The sequence below is a fragment of the Fistularia commersonii genome, chromosome 8 (genome assembly GCF_037954325.1).
Source record: "Fistularia commersonii isolate RoL2024-O1a breed Wild chromosome 8, RoL_Fcom_v1.0, whole genome shotgun sequence".
Classification (NCBI taxonomy): Eukaryota; Metazoa; Chordata; class Actinopteri; order Syngnathiformes; family Fistulariidae; genus Fistularia; species Fistularia commersonii.
Window position 1 is genome coordinate 7341507 of NC_141291.1, and position 16434 is coordinate 7357940.

A 16434-nucleotide genomic window follows, 5' to 3' on the forward strand; every position below is an offset into this window, starting at 1 on the left:
CTTTATCCGTCCACAGAATTGCAACTCCTGATAGATTTTCTGCAGATTTTTGAAATGGCCACACACACACACACACACACACACACACACACACACACACACACACACACACACACACACACACACACACACACACACACACTCACACATCAGACGTTCCTCTCTCGGCATGCCAATAACTCGTTTATCCAAAGTCAAAGTGTCCAGAAAGTCTCTTAAGTGCTTGTTCCTAGGAGAACATTGTGTTTCTGTAGGTCTCGAAGGGTTTGGTCCAGACAAATAACATCTGACTGGGGTTGTGATCTTCTGTTCTGACCCTCAACAAGCCCGATGTCCAGAAAACGGCTCCATAGAAACTCGCTATCATCGTGTGAAGCTCTGGATGATCTAGAGTCCAAGACCTCCTCAGAACTCTCTGCCATTCTATCGAGCCTGATGCACCTCCTTCATCATCACTGGCGCAATCCTTGTCAAAATCTTTATGTGGCAACATGGACTGCGCTTGAAGATGTTCCTCCTCTCATCCAAGAGGCTTCTTCAGTTCTACTCGACGGTAGGGAGTTGATTTGTCTTCATCTCAACTTCCTCTTATCTTCAAGAGAAGAGATCAAGTCCAGTAGCCGTGGCAAGCTTTGACAAGGATTGACCATGATCTGGATGAAAATCTCCATGGACTTTCACAGTAATTCCACAACATCAAACAGCTCCTCCTGCAACCCATTTCCCTTCCATCATCATCAGCACATCAGATCCCACTTTCTGGAACCCTCTCCATTTCTGCTGTGACTGAATGGACAGTATTGGTCAGGTCCGGTCCGAGCTCCTCGGTAGCTCCGTTGTACCGGCCTCGCCTGATGTCACATTGTTAGCGATCAAGAATCGCGAGTCATTAATTGCTAATCACAAATGAGGACCGTGAGTCCATCAGCAGATGAAACCTGGTTGGACAGAAGGAGCGCTGAGGCAGTTCTTGTCCAGCTGCTCAGTTTCAGCTTCATGAACTCCGTTAGAGAAGATGGAAAGATGTTGATAATGTATGCCGTATCCTCTCCATGTCAGCACGCCGCACTGATACGATCATCTCTCGTTCTTCTGGGGTGTCCTGAGAACTCTACCGTTCCCTGGTGACCTCGGCGACACCCGAGGGCCTGTCTCTGCTCAGGTGTTTATGTCCATTGGTGGTTCAACATTACAGCTATGAAGGTGCAGTGCAGAGCTCACTCACAAGTACAGAGTTTAGCGCGTCATAACAATCTGCATATCAGCCATACTTGTTCATTCAGACGCCGGTGAGAAGTCGTCTCTTTGTTCCCTGAACCGCACCTTGAACAGCCGCGTTAACACAACAACCCCGTCTAACTCTATGTCTGCACAGCAACATGATTAACCATCTCAACTTGGACCAATGTCCAACCCCAGCAGTTGTACACTGGAAACTCCCCAAGGAGGAACATCTCCAAGGAAGGTCCAGTTACGAACCTGACAACCATTACTCATTTCCGAAGTTCCCTAATGTTCGAAACCTTCACATGCAAACCTGACCTGCTTCCACAACATGGACTCTACTGTCCTCTAGTCTTCAGGTCAACCCACAAGGGTCAAGATAGAAGATGATGTGGCTTGCTGGAGCCCTCTGGGAATTTGATGACCCCAATGAACTTCTAAAGCCTTTGTCAGAAGCCCAATGTCAGTAACACAACAAGCATACAAGAAACTGTGCCCTTGTTGAGGCGAGTACCTGATGCTGTGAGGGATACGTACCTGCTGTAGAAGTCATCCCTGTAGTACTCGTAATCAAACTCATAGCCACTGCAGCATGGAGAGATGGAGAGAGAGAGAGAGAGAGAGAGAGAGAGAGAGATGAAGATAAAAAAAAGGCTTGTTATTGAAAGGCAGCCATTTTGGACCTGTCAGAGGTAAGCGGATCAGACTCCGGTGGTTTTACGCCCAGAGCTCAACCCTGGCAAAGACAGCGGATCAGCCGGGGAAGGAAGGAAGAAAGAAAAGCCAAAGGAAGAAAAATGGGAGAAAAAATAAAATCGTAGTGAAGTAGATGCCTGGGACGGCAGCTCATTTTGGATTCCGAGAGAAAATTAAATAGAGAGATGAGCGGAGGAGGAGCGTTTCGGACGTATCGCGACTCTCGCCGGAATTTATAATTAGGATTAATGTCTTGGGATTTCAATTTAGCGCAGCTGCGTTTATTTTGGGGTGTCTCCGGTTCCCCTTCCATCATCCTCCGCTTTTTTTTTACCTGTGAAATGCAAAAAACGGAGTTTGGGATGAAAACAGACGCGCAAATGAAAGAATGAATGAATGGGTGAAGTCTGGCGACGACAAAGCGAACATGTGGTGACGGAATCGCCCGCCGGGGGAAGGGGATCTGCCAGCAGAACAGAAGCCTGGCTGGATAAAAAAAGAAAAACATCCGGCTGTGTATAAACAAAAGCGGGCGCCTCGATCTGCCCCGCGACTGGGTGGGGAATCGGGGTCGAGCCTCGTGAAACTCCCAAAAGCTTCCACAGCCTCCGGCTTCAAACGTCCATCCAAGCCTTGAGGAACCAGCTCCATGTGAGGGTTCCAGCGAATATCAAAAATATACACATATAATTGCAGTTATATCTGCTATAGGAGGACACGCCTGGTGAGTCTTACCTGTAAACAGCTGAGAGCGGGCGTTTGTTGCCTGCTTTGGGCCGGTATGGCTTGGGTTCACCTGCCATGTTTATATCTGAAAACACAAACATACGAATCAAATTTCAAATATCTTTGAAATCATATTGAAAAATGAACTATTTCATTGCGCATCACATTTTTAATTGTGAGGACATTCCAGAACCTTGAAAGTTTCATAACCAAGACAAAAAAAAATGGTGGCTACGCCGACTTCAAAACTGGGAAAACACAGAATTTTTGCAATATTAATAGAAAATAAAAAAGAAACGCCCTCACTTAGTATTGGCTGTGTGAATAGAATCCAATCAGATAATTTATATGTATAGATATATATATATACCCGGGACCTATACATATCTATTTATATATGTATATATTTATATATGTGTGAGTGTGAGCTTTTGGGGAGATACATGCAGTCGCCCGCTCATTCACATTTTTCTTTCTCCATTTCCTTTCGTAACCAATCATCCTGCTCGCTTCTGCCGTGCTCTCAGAGTCCAGCGGCGAGTTTCAGGCTCACGCCGGAGAACACGACAACTCGGTGCCGAAGCTAGAGAATATAGGAGTCCTGCATCGTGCAGAATATTTGGAGGTCCATCATTCAGATTCAACACGGAGGGGCTGAGGGACTCACAAAGGTTCGTAGTTGCGGAAAACATCCTGGAAGCCAGGTGGATTGAAAAACAAGGATCTTAACTTCCCTGAGGAACCGAGGAACCCGTCCTCGTGTTTTATATTCCTTGTCCTTCCCGTTCCGCCCCTCCGCCCTCCATCTCCGTCACGCACACTCGCAAAAACACATCGACGCTCTTCAACATCCTAGCAGCGGTGAGGTCGTCCGGTCGCCCTCCAACAACAAGAGCTTTGCAAGTCATTTGGTCTCCATCGGCCGCGGGGATGAGGAACTCGGTCGCGCTGGGGTGGAAGGATTGGAAATAAAGCAGGGCTGTAAACTCGGCCGTATGCCGAGGGGGGGGAGGAGGAGAAGGCTCGGTTGTGAAAATAGCAGGAGCGAAACATGAGGAGCAGCTGAATCTTTAAACTTACGGGGGAGACGGGATTACATCCTTATGTTCCTGGGAGGAATGAGCACGGACCTCTGGAGGAGACGCAGAACTTCTGCTGCAGTCACACCACATCAGAGGGAAAATTGCTCATTTTACCGCCTCGGTGAAAGAGACGGTCTGTCTTTTCAGCCTCGTCTTTCACCGCGGGAATGGAAAGGGAACGCCGAGCTAATGACTCCGGGTGTTGGAGGAAGGGGTGACCTTCTTGGAGGGGAGACGGAACCGATTCTTTCAGATGTTGCAGCGGTTGGCGATTTCGTCTCAAAGCGTGAAGGTCCCGGGTTCAACTCTGGCCTTTTGTGTGGATTCTCCACGTTCTTCGTGGGGTTCCTCAGGGTTCTCCAGGTTCCTCCAACTGTCTAAACACACAGGAGGTTCACCGGAGACCCTGAATTGTCCAGATGAATGAATAAGAGGGTGACTGTCGTGTGTCTCTGGAACTGCCCCCCCCCCCGCAGGAGAGCGGTACAGATCATGAATGAATGAATTCATGAATAAAACCATGTATTTGCATCGCAGTCATGTTTGTATCGCTCAGCTCTCGATGGCGATCATCTAGCACAGGCTCGTCTCCAGAGACGCTGCTTCAGCGAAGCCTTTCTCCAACCATCTGTTAGCCCTTCAAACAATCTCTTTATATAAACCGGCAGGTGAGGACGGAGCTCCCGAATAACCGACCTTTTGATAATTAGCAAAGCGTGATCATTTTGTCAAACTTTTGACATCAGAGGGACGAACCGGTACTCAGGGTGGGTTTGGGTGATCGGCTGCAGCTTGGATTTAGTTACAGCTCAAAAAAAGACAAAAGAAGATAAGAACGACTTTATAAATCCTGAAGGAAATTGTTGTGCCAGAGTTACAGAAAATATAACAGTAATAAATAATAAAAAGAAAAAGGCAGAATTAGAAATAAAAATAAACAATAAATTATAAAGTGTCTCAGTGAAACTATAAAGTGTCTTAGTAAACAAGTGATAAAACTATAAGTGTCTTAGTATCAAGTGAGGTAAGGAGCGCACAATAGTATGATAAAAGGAAAAATTGTAGTGTAGCTGTTATGAAATGAAGCGCCTGTTCCTCCACACATCCAGCCATCTTCCACCACTCTATGGTGGGCCTTGAACACCTCCTGGGTTGTCCTGGATGCCTTATCCGGCTCCTCTAGATGCTGGAGATCCGATCCGAGGAGCAACCCGGAGGTGCAAATTCATTTCGTCCTTCTGTCCCCAAGATCTCCTTGTTTTGCTCCTTCATTCAGGTCCGTCAACCGACACGTAATCCCGCCGCCGAGACGCCGAGGAGCACCTCGCGCCCCGATTACCTAAAAGACCAGTGGTGAGCTCCTCGCGAGTCACATCACACAGACGCCGACAGATACTCCTCGTCAGACGCGTTAAACAAAACCTTCAGGGGAATCAGAATGAGCTGTTACGGTGTCGCAAACACAAATGGAAAATTCCCCGCGGGGCTGGCAGACGATGGCTCTGCTGCAGATTTGTCCCTTTTCCCATCGCTTGTTCTTTTATCATTTTTTTTCTCCCCGGCAACGCCGGCTGTCGATTTCATGAGACGCATTAAAGAGAGAGAAAAGGACGACGGCGAGGAGCGAGAACCTCTGCCGCCGATCTCCCCAACGGCTCAATTAAATCAACAATGCGACCGATCGTGTAGACTGTCCCCGTGGTGAGCGAGGGGACAGGTAACAGTGAGGAGGACGCCGAGGGTTCGTCTTCGCTCCAGCGCGATCGCTTCAACACCGGCCTCCATCTGAAGCCCTGGATCTGAGGAAACAGCTGGATCAGGAGGTGGACGGCTGAGAAGAAGCTACATGTCCAGAAACCAGATTGTTTCTATCATGTTCACAGATTTCCTTTCAGGTTAGACCAGTGGTTCTTAACCTTGTTGGAGGTACTGAACCCCACCTGTTTTACATGCGCATTCACCGAACCCTTCTTTATTGGATCGAGGATCGTTTTGTTGATGGGTACAAAGAACAGGCGGAGTAGCCTTTTCATCGAATCTGGCTCCCTTCACCTTGAATTCAGCAAGCGCTATGTTCTTGTAGTTCCCATCTCCATGCAGCTGAAGGAAGCCTTCCCTTAGTTTTGCCGGTGCTGGACTAGAATTGCTCATCTTGTCATTCCAAATCATGCAGTTAGGACATCGATTCCAATCACGTTCCGTCATACATGTGAATCCGTATTGTACGTATTCTTGCGACCGCTTTCTTTTTTTGCCCGACATAATCAGTATGAAGGGATTAAAATATTAAGAAAGAAATCACATGACGTACCATCACGACAGTCACAAGTTACTACAACTGAGCGCGCCAAAATCCCTGCAGCACGGATTGGCCAAGCTATGTTGCGTGATCACCTGCAGCCAGTGATGTCATCGCCAATGTGTATCTTGACCTCCGCCGAACCCCTGAGACTGACCCACCGAACCCAGGTTAAGAACCACTGGGTTAGACGTTTCTCCGGTGATTCTGCAGGTTTTCACGCTCAAACTTCACATCACTGCTTCTGAAGCACCCGTCCCTGCCCGGACCTTCACCGCGTGACGGCCGGCTTCTCGACGTACTCCTGGAACCACCTCACTCCATGCAAAGCACTGCTTGTTTACTGCCAGCCCCGTCTCAGACAGCCGACGTTGCTGTTTCATCATAGCAGGAGTGTGGCGGGGAGACGGGGGGAAACATCTGCATATCAAAGGTTCTGCTCCCTCCACCTTTGAAGATCGTACTTCAGACAAGGCCCGCTCAGGAGCATCTCCACCCCCAGGTTCAAGGAGCGGTGATGGGACTCCCGGCGCTGCTCTGTTTGAATTCGAAGTTCGTGTTTACGTAAGACACAGATCACGAAGCAGGGTCACCCTTTTTTCAGATGCGACCTTCGCCCCCGGTCCGGTCCATCACAGGACCTCATACAGGGACCTTCAAACCTTCCACGGAGAACCCTGCCGCTCCTCCAGGTTCTGCACCGCCTGCCGATCGAACAGCTAATTCAGTTTTGCGGAACAGGGTTGAATAAAATGTGACAGAGCACTTTTTCTCCTCCTCTGCTTTACAGTTGTGTTAGAAACAAACCAGTGGACTGAGGCTTCTTGCTCCCTGCGGTATCTTCATCGTTACATCCAATAATAGTCCCAATCAGTTTGGCTAAAAGCCTTTTTTTTTGCTATCTGGCAATTGAGCTTCTCCCTGTTAGTGCAATCGGCTGAGGAGACCTTAAACACCACGCAGATCTCGCTGGTCCACAAAATGAACCCAAGGCAGGAGTGGCGGAGTTCCTAAAGGACGAGGATGAAGCTTCAAGGCTCCTTCGGTTTTAGATGTTTGTCTTGAAATGCAAGAACTGGGTACCGCCGCGGTGGTCTTGCGGTCTATTCAAATCTCGCCGAACTCGTGACGGACATCTTACCGAACCAGAGCTCGGAAAGAAAAAGAGCCAAAAGCAACGAGCGAGAACCATCTGGTCAGGATCTCCGTCCGTCTAATCCACCGTATTTCTCATATTTGAAGCTGCCGGTGGGACGTTGGACCGCCCGTTGATGCGTTACCCAGCAGAAACCCACAACCTCAGGGAAACTGGAAGCTGAATTCGTTTTCCTCCAAATAATTCCTGGAAACAGAGCGGACCGTGATGATTCAGGGCAAATGCGTTTCCCAGAATCGTTAAGAATATTCACGTTCCAGGGTGATGGAACTCCATCGCTCCGCTGACGTGTTCCAGCTTTATCTTTCATACCAGACGGCGGTCTCGCGGCACTGATCTATTTTCTGATAACCGCTGCATTGGCATGGATAATACACCCAGTGATTGCAGAGAACTATTAGACTTAACGGTAGAGATGCTGCTAATCTGAACATCCAATAACCCGAAGAGATTCAGCCAAAACCCAGAGACGCTGACTTTAGAATGAAGACAACGGTAGACGTTCTTCTTGCTAAATAAGTATATCTTCCCTGAATAAGCAGCACTAACGGGTAAAAGTACTTTTTACACATAACCACTCCGCCTGCTTTGATAATGGTGACCCCTTTGACGAATTGCTCGTTGGAAACTAATTAACTAAACAAAAAAAAAAACTGACCCGGGTGTGGCATCTTCAGGGGTTCTCGGAAGTTTCGGGTTTAAAACAGATAGGATGTAGAATTCATTCATTCAGCAAGTCGGCGGTGATGATGAAAAAGCAATTAACATTAACTTAAACTAAGGGTTTTCTCTGATGCTTTCACTGCTTCATTGCTTCTGTGTCAAAGGGATTTTCAATCACAGAAAAAGTGGCGCCTCGCAGCTCACGGTGACTCTTGCGTGCCATTTTATCATCTCTGACCGCGCTCTCTCCCCGAACATCCCGTCCCCTGAACGCAGCATCTCTGCGGCGGCGTGGGCCCGAGTCCGAGGGCATCAGCCCGTCATCCGCGGCCCCGAAAGGTATCGCGTCCCACGACGTGACCCCTGAACATGCCGCCCGCGATTGGAGACGATTGGAGGGTTCGGGCGGATTCGAAGCGGTGGGCAGAGAAAGCAAACAAAGACTGTCAAGAACATTCACTCACTCATTCATTCCCAAAACAGATGGTCAGAGGGTGAATGCTTGCAGGTCTCCAGATGATACGTGGACGTGAAGTGTCTCTCTACATGTGGCCCTGTGATTGGTCCAGGGTGAACCCCGCCTCTCGTCCAATCACAGCAGGGATAGGTTGCAGCGCCCCCTGCGACCCTGACTGCAGGATAAGCACCATGAATGAATGAATGAATGAATGAATGAATGAATGATCAGGCCTTTGTTTTTATTCTTTTTAGTGCCAGACCACCTTCGCTGGTTCATTCGATCTTTTGGTCATTTGGCTGAAAGGAACCACGGACCAATGTTTTATCATGTTTTCTGGACCCATGAGGCCCTTTTTGCTTATGTAGATATGATCTCACACACACACACACACACACACACACACACACACACATAGACAGTCGGGTGTGTCGGCGTGTCACGGCTGGGTTTTCCTTTTATTTAAGCTCATGCGTCCCGGGAGGCATCTCCGGTGCTCGGAGCAGATCCGATACCGGAGCCGCTTGTGATTTATTCAGGAGAAGAAGAGCAGCCGAGTCAAAAAGCCGCTCCGCCGACAAACGCGTTCTGCGGGATTTGTATTCCATCCCATGGAGTTTGGGATAAAACCAGAGAGAGGAGACGCAAACACGCAGCTGCCCTCGACATCGGCTTTGGGGTAGATAGAGGACATCTGACAGAAGATGGAGGAACATGCACATCTACTCCAAGTCCGTCCGCAGCTGAGATGGACGTTCAGTCGTCGGCACCGCTAACTGCACCGCTGAGCGGAACCTATCCCAGCTGTGATTGGACGAGAGGCGGGGTTCACCCAATCACAGGGCCACTTATAGAGAAACAACCATTCGCCCTCTTGTCCACATGTCTGGACAAGTTTGGACTGTGGGAGGAACCCGGAGAACACTGAGGAACCCCACCCAGACACAGGAGAACATGGAGAATCCACACAGAAAACCCTCCTGAGGGGGAGGATAAAGTAATCCGATTACTACGGTATGTCATGTAAACTTAAGTTAACCTCTTGCGGAGCGGAGCAGCACTGCTTGAAACCATCCTGTGGATTCATGGGATGTAAGAACATCTCTCCAAAGCCAATCATCTGACTTCCATCTAACCCTCTCCACCCACTTCCTGTCCATAAACCTCCTCTCTGGTCGTCCTCCAGATCTTCTGGACCCAGATCTCCACCATCCCTTATGAATCCTTCATTAACTCATGTGGGGAAATTCGTTCTCTGCAATCAACCCATCATGGATGAAGCATGTGGAGAAGGTTGCCGTCCACCGGTACCAGCTGAGCAGTTAGTGGTTCGGTGACTTGGTCAACAACACCAGCAAACTAGGAGAAAGCGGGAATTGTTCAGTTCCATAGAAGATCGCGCTCCCTCCTGCACCATCTCCACTTCATCTCCAGAACATCTAACATGTGCGGCCCCTCTGATGGACTCCTACCTCATCCTCTCATCACATGAATTAAATGAACGGCTGTCGTTTTGGAGGTCTGGAGGAAAACCGAGGAAATGTATGGACAGTGGAGGAGACGTGATGAAGGTTTTCAAAACACCAGTCAGTGTTTCTCCAGACCTTCACCCCGGTTGTTCCAACCTCTTCTGTCCATGTCAAAACCATCTCATCATGACTTTATCTCCTGAACGTCTATCATGAGGTGTCCCTCTGATGGACCTCCACCTCTTCATCTCTGCTTCCTCCAACTCTGCCTCCTCTCTTCTCCTCACTGTCTCCAAAGCAGACACCATGTCTGCTCTTCACCTCCGTCTCCTCAAACCCTTCATCACCCCTGACGCTTTCCTCCACCCGGTCCAACCTGGTCCTCCACCTCATCCTCACCCTCTCCATCGCTCTGGGGAAACTGATCTCCTCCACCTTCTTCATCTCCACTCCAGACCATGGAGGAAAAATAAAAACAAAACAGATGTGGAGGAGATCTAAGATCTGCATCTGGAACCTCCTGCTCGGGTCTGATCGTGGAAGATTGCGACGTGGAGGAGATGCGGGAGAAGAAACGGGAGAAGATGCGGGGGTGCCAAACTCACACGCGACGCAAAAATACCCAGGCGGGGCGCAGCGGGTGTCTTAAATAGGAGTCCCCCCGCAGGGACCTCCCGCACGGTGATGGTGCGTTCAAGTCCCGCGTCCTGGAACCGTTTGCGTGAATATCAAACAAAACAAAACGCAATTCCACGCAAACTCAAGGAGGAGGCCTGCCCCCCCCCACGACCGTGGACCAATCACATTAACACCCGCAACTTTGCATCTTCATCACACGCACACGCAAACACGCCTCCCGCCGTGCACAGGGCAGCCGAATTAGCGCTGCGTAAAAAACACTCACATCGGTGGTTGCGACGCTTCCGCTTGTACATGGCCGGGACGGAGCGCTCCAGCTCGGCGGGACCGCTCCGGGGCGGGCAGACAGAGCACCTTGGGCCGGGGAGAACCGGGGAGAACCGGGGAGAGCCGGGGAGAGCCGGGGAGTGGAGCCGGGGAGGGCTGGAGGGAGCTGGGGAGGAAATTCGCTCCTCAGCCGGAGGATCAAACCACGATGGAGGAGAAGAGGAGAGGAGAGGAGGTCTGGGGAAGGAGCTCTCTCTCTCTCTCCCTCTCCCTCTCTCTCTCTCTCTGTCTGTCTCACACGCACACACACACACACACACACACACACACACACACACACACACACTCACACACACACAGCTGTGGCTGCGACTGTTTCTGCTCGTTGCATTCACTGACGGGTGTTTTGAAAACCTTTATCTCTCCGCAGACCAGGTTCTCATCCGTCTCATCATCCGCCTCCATCCGACCTTTTCTGCCCACTCCAGCTAACATCACGTCCTTCTCCACTCCGTCCGTACGACCTCCTCCCTGGTCTTCCAAGAGCCCTCCAAAATGTCAGCCATTCATTTAATGCATGCCATGAGAGGATGAGGAAAGAGTCCATCAGAGGGACGGCGTTTGTTAGATGTTCTGGAGATAAAGTTGGACTCAGATGGGTTGGAGATGGAAAGAGGACGGATGGAGAAGGTCTGGTTGGAGATGCCAGATCTGGAGAAGACCAGAGAGGAGGTTTATGGATGGAGGGAGGGAAGAGGTCAGGTTATGGGTGGAGGTCAGATGATCGGTCGTGGAAACCCTTTCCTCCTTTCCTCATTCCTTCCTTCTTTCCTCATTCCTAACCTTTCATCACATCTTGCCCTCACCTTCACACCTCTCCCTCCTCCCTTCCATCTCACCCTGCAGAGATGACCTCCTCCAACCCCCAGAGGAGCCGCGTCGGATCTTCTGCGTCGGTGTCCGAGCTGCTCCCCTGCCGTCACAACCTCGTATCCGACCCCGTCCATATCGCCGTAACATACGTAACACACACATTTCAGTCCCTCCTCCACCACCTCTGGGCCTGCTTGAGACAAGGAGCTTCTCATCATCCTGCAGAGGGGATGGTGTTGCTACGGAGACGGGGATTGGGATGCGACCTGGATCTTGATTTTTGCGCAATTCATTTCACTGTATTACATTATTGGCGTGTGGGCTGAATGACAACGCTCTCCGGGTGGGTTTCGCACACCAGGAGCAGGATCTGGATGAAGGTGGAAGCACGGAGTCTATCAGAGGGACAGCACATGTTAGATGTTCCGGAGATAAAGTCGGACTGAGATGGTTTGGACGCGGATGGAGAAGATCTGGGCAGGATGAGGTCTGGAGGAGACCAGAGAGGAGATTTATGGATGGAGGGGAGGAGAGCGGGAAGGTGTGAGAGGAGAGGAAGATGATTGAGTCCCCGAGGTTCCTTCTCTCATCACTATGAATTATTGACAGTCCTCCTCAGAAGGTGGTCACTACAGGCCTGATCTTCTACGTTGCCTCCACATGGTTTCTGATGCACATGGAAGTCCTGCTTTTCAAGGTAAGACAGCGACATCTGCTGGCCAAAATGGTGTATTACAGCTGAACCCTGTCTTCATGATAGATACAGCAGATCAGGGAGAGCCATAAATACCAAATATTTCTAAATATATTCAATTGAAAGTACTTTTAACAGACAATCAATTAAATATGTATTACTTTTAATGCGACCTCTGGTGCTGCATGGATTTGTTCCAAGTGTCGCTTTATATTTGAGCGTTTCATCGATGCAATTTTATCATTGCATATTAGACGTACCGCATATCCAAATGCAAATTCCTTTGTCCACGGAGCCTGGAATGCACAGTAATCATTGTCTTTTTTCTCTTCGTCATCTTTTCATCTTTTCGTTTCAAACTTTTTTTTTTTCAACTCAAAATTTTCTGGGAGCAGTATGCCGTCACCGGAAGAGCCATAGGTTCCCGACCGGTGCAGTAGATAGATGGATGGATCCTTCTTTTCCACAGACAATCACCTGCCTCCATCTGACCTTCTCCTCTGGATCCTTTCTTCCCACACCAACTACCTTCCCGTCCACTCTCCCTCCATCCATCCATCCATCCATCTTCTTCCAGACCTCCTGCCTGGCAGCTGCCACCTCAGCATCCTGCTCCATCCCTCCTCTATCCATGTCCAAACCATCTAATCTCCAAAACATCTAACATGTGCTGTCCCTCTGATGGACCTACACCTTCATCTGTCTTGTCCTCGGCATCTCCAAACCAGGCGACGTGGCTTCTTCACATCTCCGTCTTCTCCACCTGTCTGATACTCCTTTATCATCACCCCTGACACGTTTCTCCAACCCTAACAGGTTGAAGGCATGAAATGAAGATGGATGGGAGATCACCCAACTCTCGACGTAGCACCTGAAGATGACAAAGCGGTGCTCGTTCTTTGTAAACCAAACATCTGACAGAGCTGCCGAGAAGAGTCATTTTTTTCTCGTCAGGAAAGATCGTCCCTTAAATGAACTTTTAAGAGTTTAATAAGGAGAGAAAGAAGGAGGTCATCTCCTCCCCCTGACAGTTGCAAACAAACCTTGGAGGTAACACAGCGCCCTCTAGTGGCGAGTACACGCAAGTGCAGACACTGTCTCTTTCTGATCCAGATCCTCCATTAAAATAATAAAAACAAATCCTTTCAACATCTTTGCACTGAGATTTGATGAATCAATACATATATTTATGTGCACATTTTCGTCTCTGAGCGTGTCCATCACAGGTTTTTGGACTGTACGTGGAGCCTGGAGAACCCTGAGGAACCCCACGCAGACACGAAGACACCACACAGAAAGGCCTCCTGTGGGAATCCAACCAGGGATTATCTGGCGGTGCGGCAGAACCACATACCACGGTGTATGGAAACCTTCTCTGGGTGTGAGATCAGTGGCAAAGATTTACATTTAGCGAGACTTCATCTCCTCGGTGCAAACGAACCCGCTAGAGATCCCTGGGCCGGTAACCGTGGCGACATCTGCTCATCTATCCCACTAGTAGGATCTATATTCATCCAGCCCACTGCTTTTTGATGCTGATTTAAAAAAATCTGATCTGGAGGGGCCGATCAGCGGAGGCCACTTCTTCTCCGCCCGGACAGTGAAACGCACCTTGTGATTGGACCACATCCAGGAAGCTCAGCGAGGCCACGCTCTGATTGGCTGACAAACCCGCGCGTATACGCACGCGGTAGTTAAAGGTATATGAGTGTATCAGCAGAAGTGTTTACACTTTACAACCTCGTTTAGTCCATTTATAGTCGGAGCTCTGGGGAAACAGGAAGTCATCATCCAGCTGAGTATGATGGATAGAAGGTGTTTGGAAAGCGAGCCCCTGAGATGATCCGCTAACTTTCAGCCACACTCGTATCCCCAGCAGAACAATAACGCTAATAATAATGTTTTATGTGCCACGAGGACCTGCGTGTCCACCAGAGGGTTCCTCTACTGTCCCGGCTCATGAAGTAAGTCCTGCTGAGCTGCGTCCCTGCGCTTAGTTGCTGTATGGACACGTGTACTTTGTTTGCACTTTATACTTTGCTTACTTTGCACCGTTTTAACTGTCTGTGCTTTATATTTGTTCAGGATCCTGGACTTTAACTCAATGTTATATCAAGCATCTCCCTACACATTTGTGGCATTCATGGTTTCGTTTTCGGTCCCAAACAAATAAAGTGAAATAAATACATAAATAATGATGATAATAATCCATTCATCATCTGCCGCTTATGCTGGAGCCTATCCCAGCTGTCATCGGCCGAGAGGCGGGGTTCGCCCTGGACTGGATGCCGCTCAGTCGTAGGGTCACATACAAACACAGACAACATTCACTCACTCATTCGGAGCAATTTCCCCAATTTTTTCGAATTAACCGGCTGCATGTTTTTGGACTGCGGGAGGAAACCGGAGAACCTGAAGGAAACCCACGCAGACACGGGGGGAACACGGAAGGATCCCCTTGTCAAAAGCAGGTCCTATGTGCTGTGAGGCCAAAGTGTTAACCACGGCATCACCGAGCGCAGATTATTATCATCATTATTATTATTATTATTATTATTATTATTATTATTATTATTATTATTATGATTATTATTATTGGGCAGCATGGTAGCGCATTGGTTGGCGCTCCAGCTTCATATTGTAATAATATTGTTATTATTATCACCACCTCTATGAATAACAATACTAATAATTTAATTGTTTGTGTAATTATGACCACATTAGCCCACATAAGCATATCATTGATATTCATATGAATAAATAAATAAATAAATAAATATATCTATTTCTACATTCTTTATATTATAAATGTTATATTAAATTAATATGATATTCATATGAATAAATGACAAAAAAAAAAAAATACACAAAATAAATAAATAAATAGTTTGCTCATATGAAAGTTGGAAGTTTTATACCTTTCATCACTTCTTATCCTCAGAATTAAATCTGACTTAGATTTTTGTTTTAGATCCAATCGGTTCAGGCTCCAGAGGAGGAAGAAGAGGAACATGAGCGATGATCCCGTCCAAGTTTTTCTATTTAAAGGAAGCGGCACTGAGACCACGTGGAGCAGAACATTTAAGTGTTAAGGTATGTTCAACTGGTTCCTGACATGCACTCCAGCCAGCCAGCGGCGGTAATGACCGGCGGGGGCCACAGCGTGGCGCTCAGCAACCACCGAGCGGGCCGTTGCCTTTCGCCATCGTCTTCCTCATTTAGAGTATGAGTGTGTGTGTGTGTGTGTGTGTGTGTGTGGGGGGGGGGGGATTTCTTGACCCATCATTTCGTTCCAAATGAACACTTGATGAATCCCCCCCTTTTTGTTTTTTCAAGCGCCCGTCTCAATCCCACGCTCAAATCCCATCGGACAGGCCGTCTCGCTGCGCCTCCATCTTCCCCGGTCGGACGAGGCGCCCAAACACAGACGCAGCTCATTAATAATTCTGTCACACAGGTGGGCGACGGAGGGAACACACACTTCTCACTCGGCCGCTACAAGTCCCGGTGTCGGCGGGAACACACTGAGTGAGTGTGCGTTTGTGTGTTTGCGGGCCCGATGCTTGGTTTGGGTCCTCGTTCTCCAGCTCCTGGTGTCGGCATTTAAAACCCTGAGCGGAATCCCTCGGCTTACTTTGAGAAAAAAAAAAAAAGAAAGAAATATTTTTTTAAACAATCAGTTTTTTCCACTTGTTTACAGCCTCCTCTTGCTCCGCCGCTGAGGCTAAAGGCTAATGAGGATGCATGAAGGAGCCATGAGGAGTTGCCAAGGTCAAGAATCCACTTCCAAGCAGGCGCTATCTGCTGAAGCCCCCTCCTGCCGCCGTCTCTGAGGAGACGGCGAGCGTCGCCGCCGCCTGTTCTCTTGCTTCATCTCTGTCAGCTGTCGCGTTTTCTTGCAGCAGAGCATCTTCCCGCGTTTGACTCTTGAACCCGTGTTCGGCAAAGAGTTCCTTCAAGCGTGGGCGGACGTCCGCGGTGAAGCCTGCCGGGTTTCACCTTTTTTTTTTTGGAGATGAGTTCAGTCCGGGGGAGCCGAAGGCCATCATCCTCGGCTGATATCTCTAATTAATTCCATCCCAGTCAGCGACGGGTGGAGGGAGATAGAGGTGAGCGCCGAGCTGTGAGGATTGTATACTTTGAGCCTGGGGTTGGGCTTGAGGAATCCAAAAGGTCTCATCACAAGGGA

General features: G+C 48.9%; 1 protein-coding gene across 3 annotated transcripts in view; it reads right to left on the reverse strand.

The window, feature by feature from the left end:
* ralylb (RALY RNA binding protein like b) overlaps positions 1 to 16434 on the reverse strand; it is an 81077-nt gene that overhangs the window by 11045 nt on the left and 53598 nt on the right. For all 3 annotated transcript variants that reach the window (XM_086150872.1, XM_086150873.1, XM_086150871.1), the window contains exons 3-4: positions 2656 to 2731; positions 1762 to 1809 (exon numbers count right to left, since the gene is read on the reverse strand). In XM_086150872.1, the coding sequence (XP_086006998.1) occupies positions 1762 to 1809; positions 2656 to 2731 (124 nt within the window). The remainder of the gene's footprint in view (positions 1 to 1761; positions 1810 to 2655; positions 2732 to 16434) is intronic.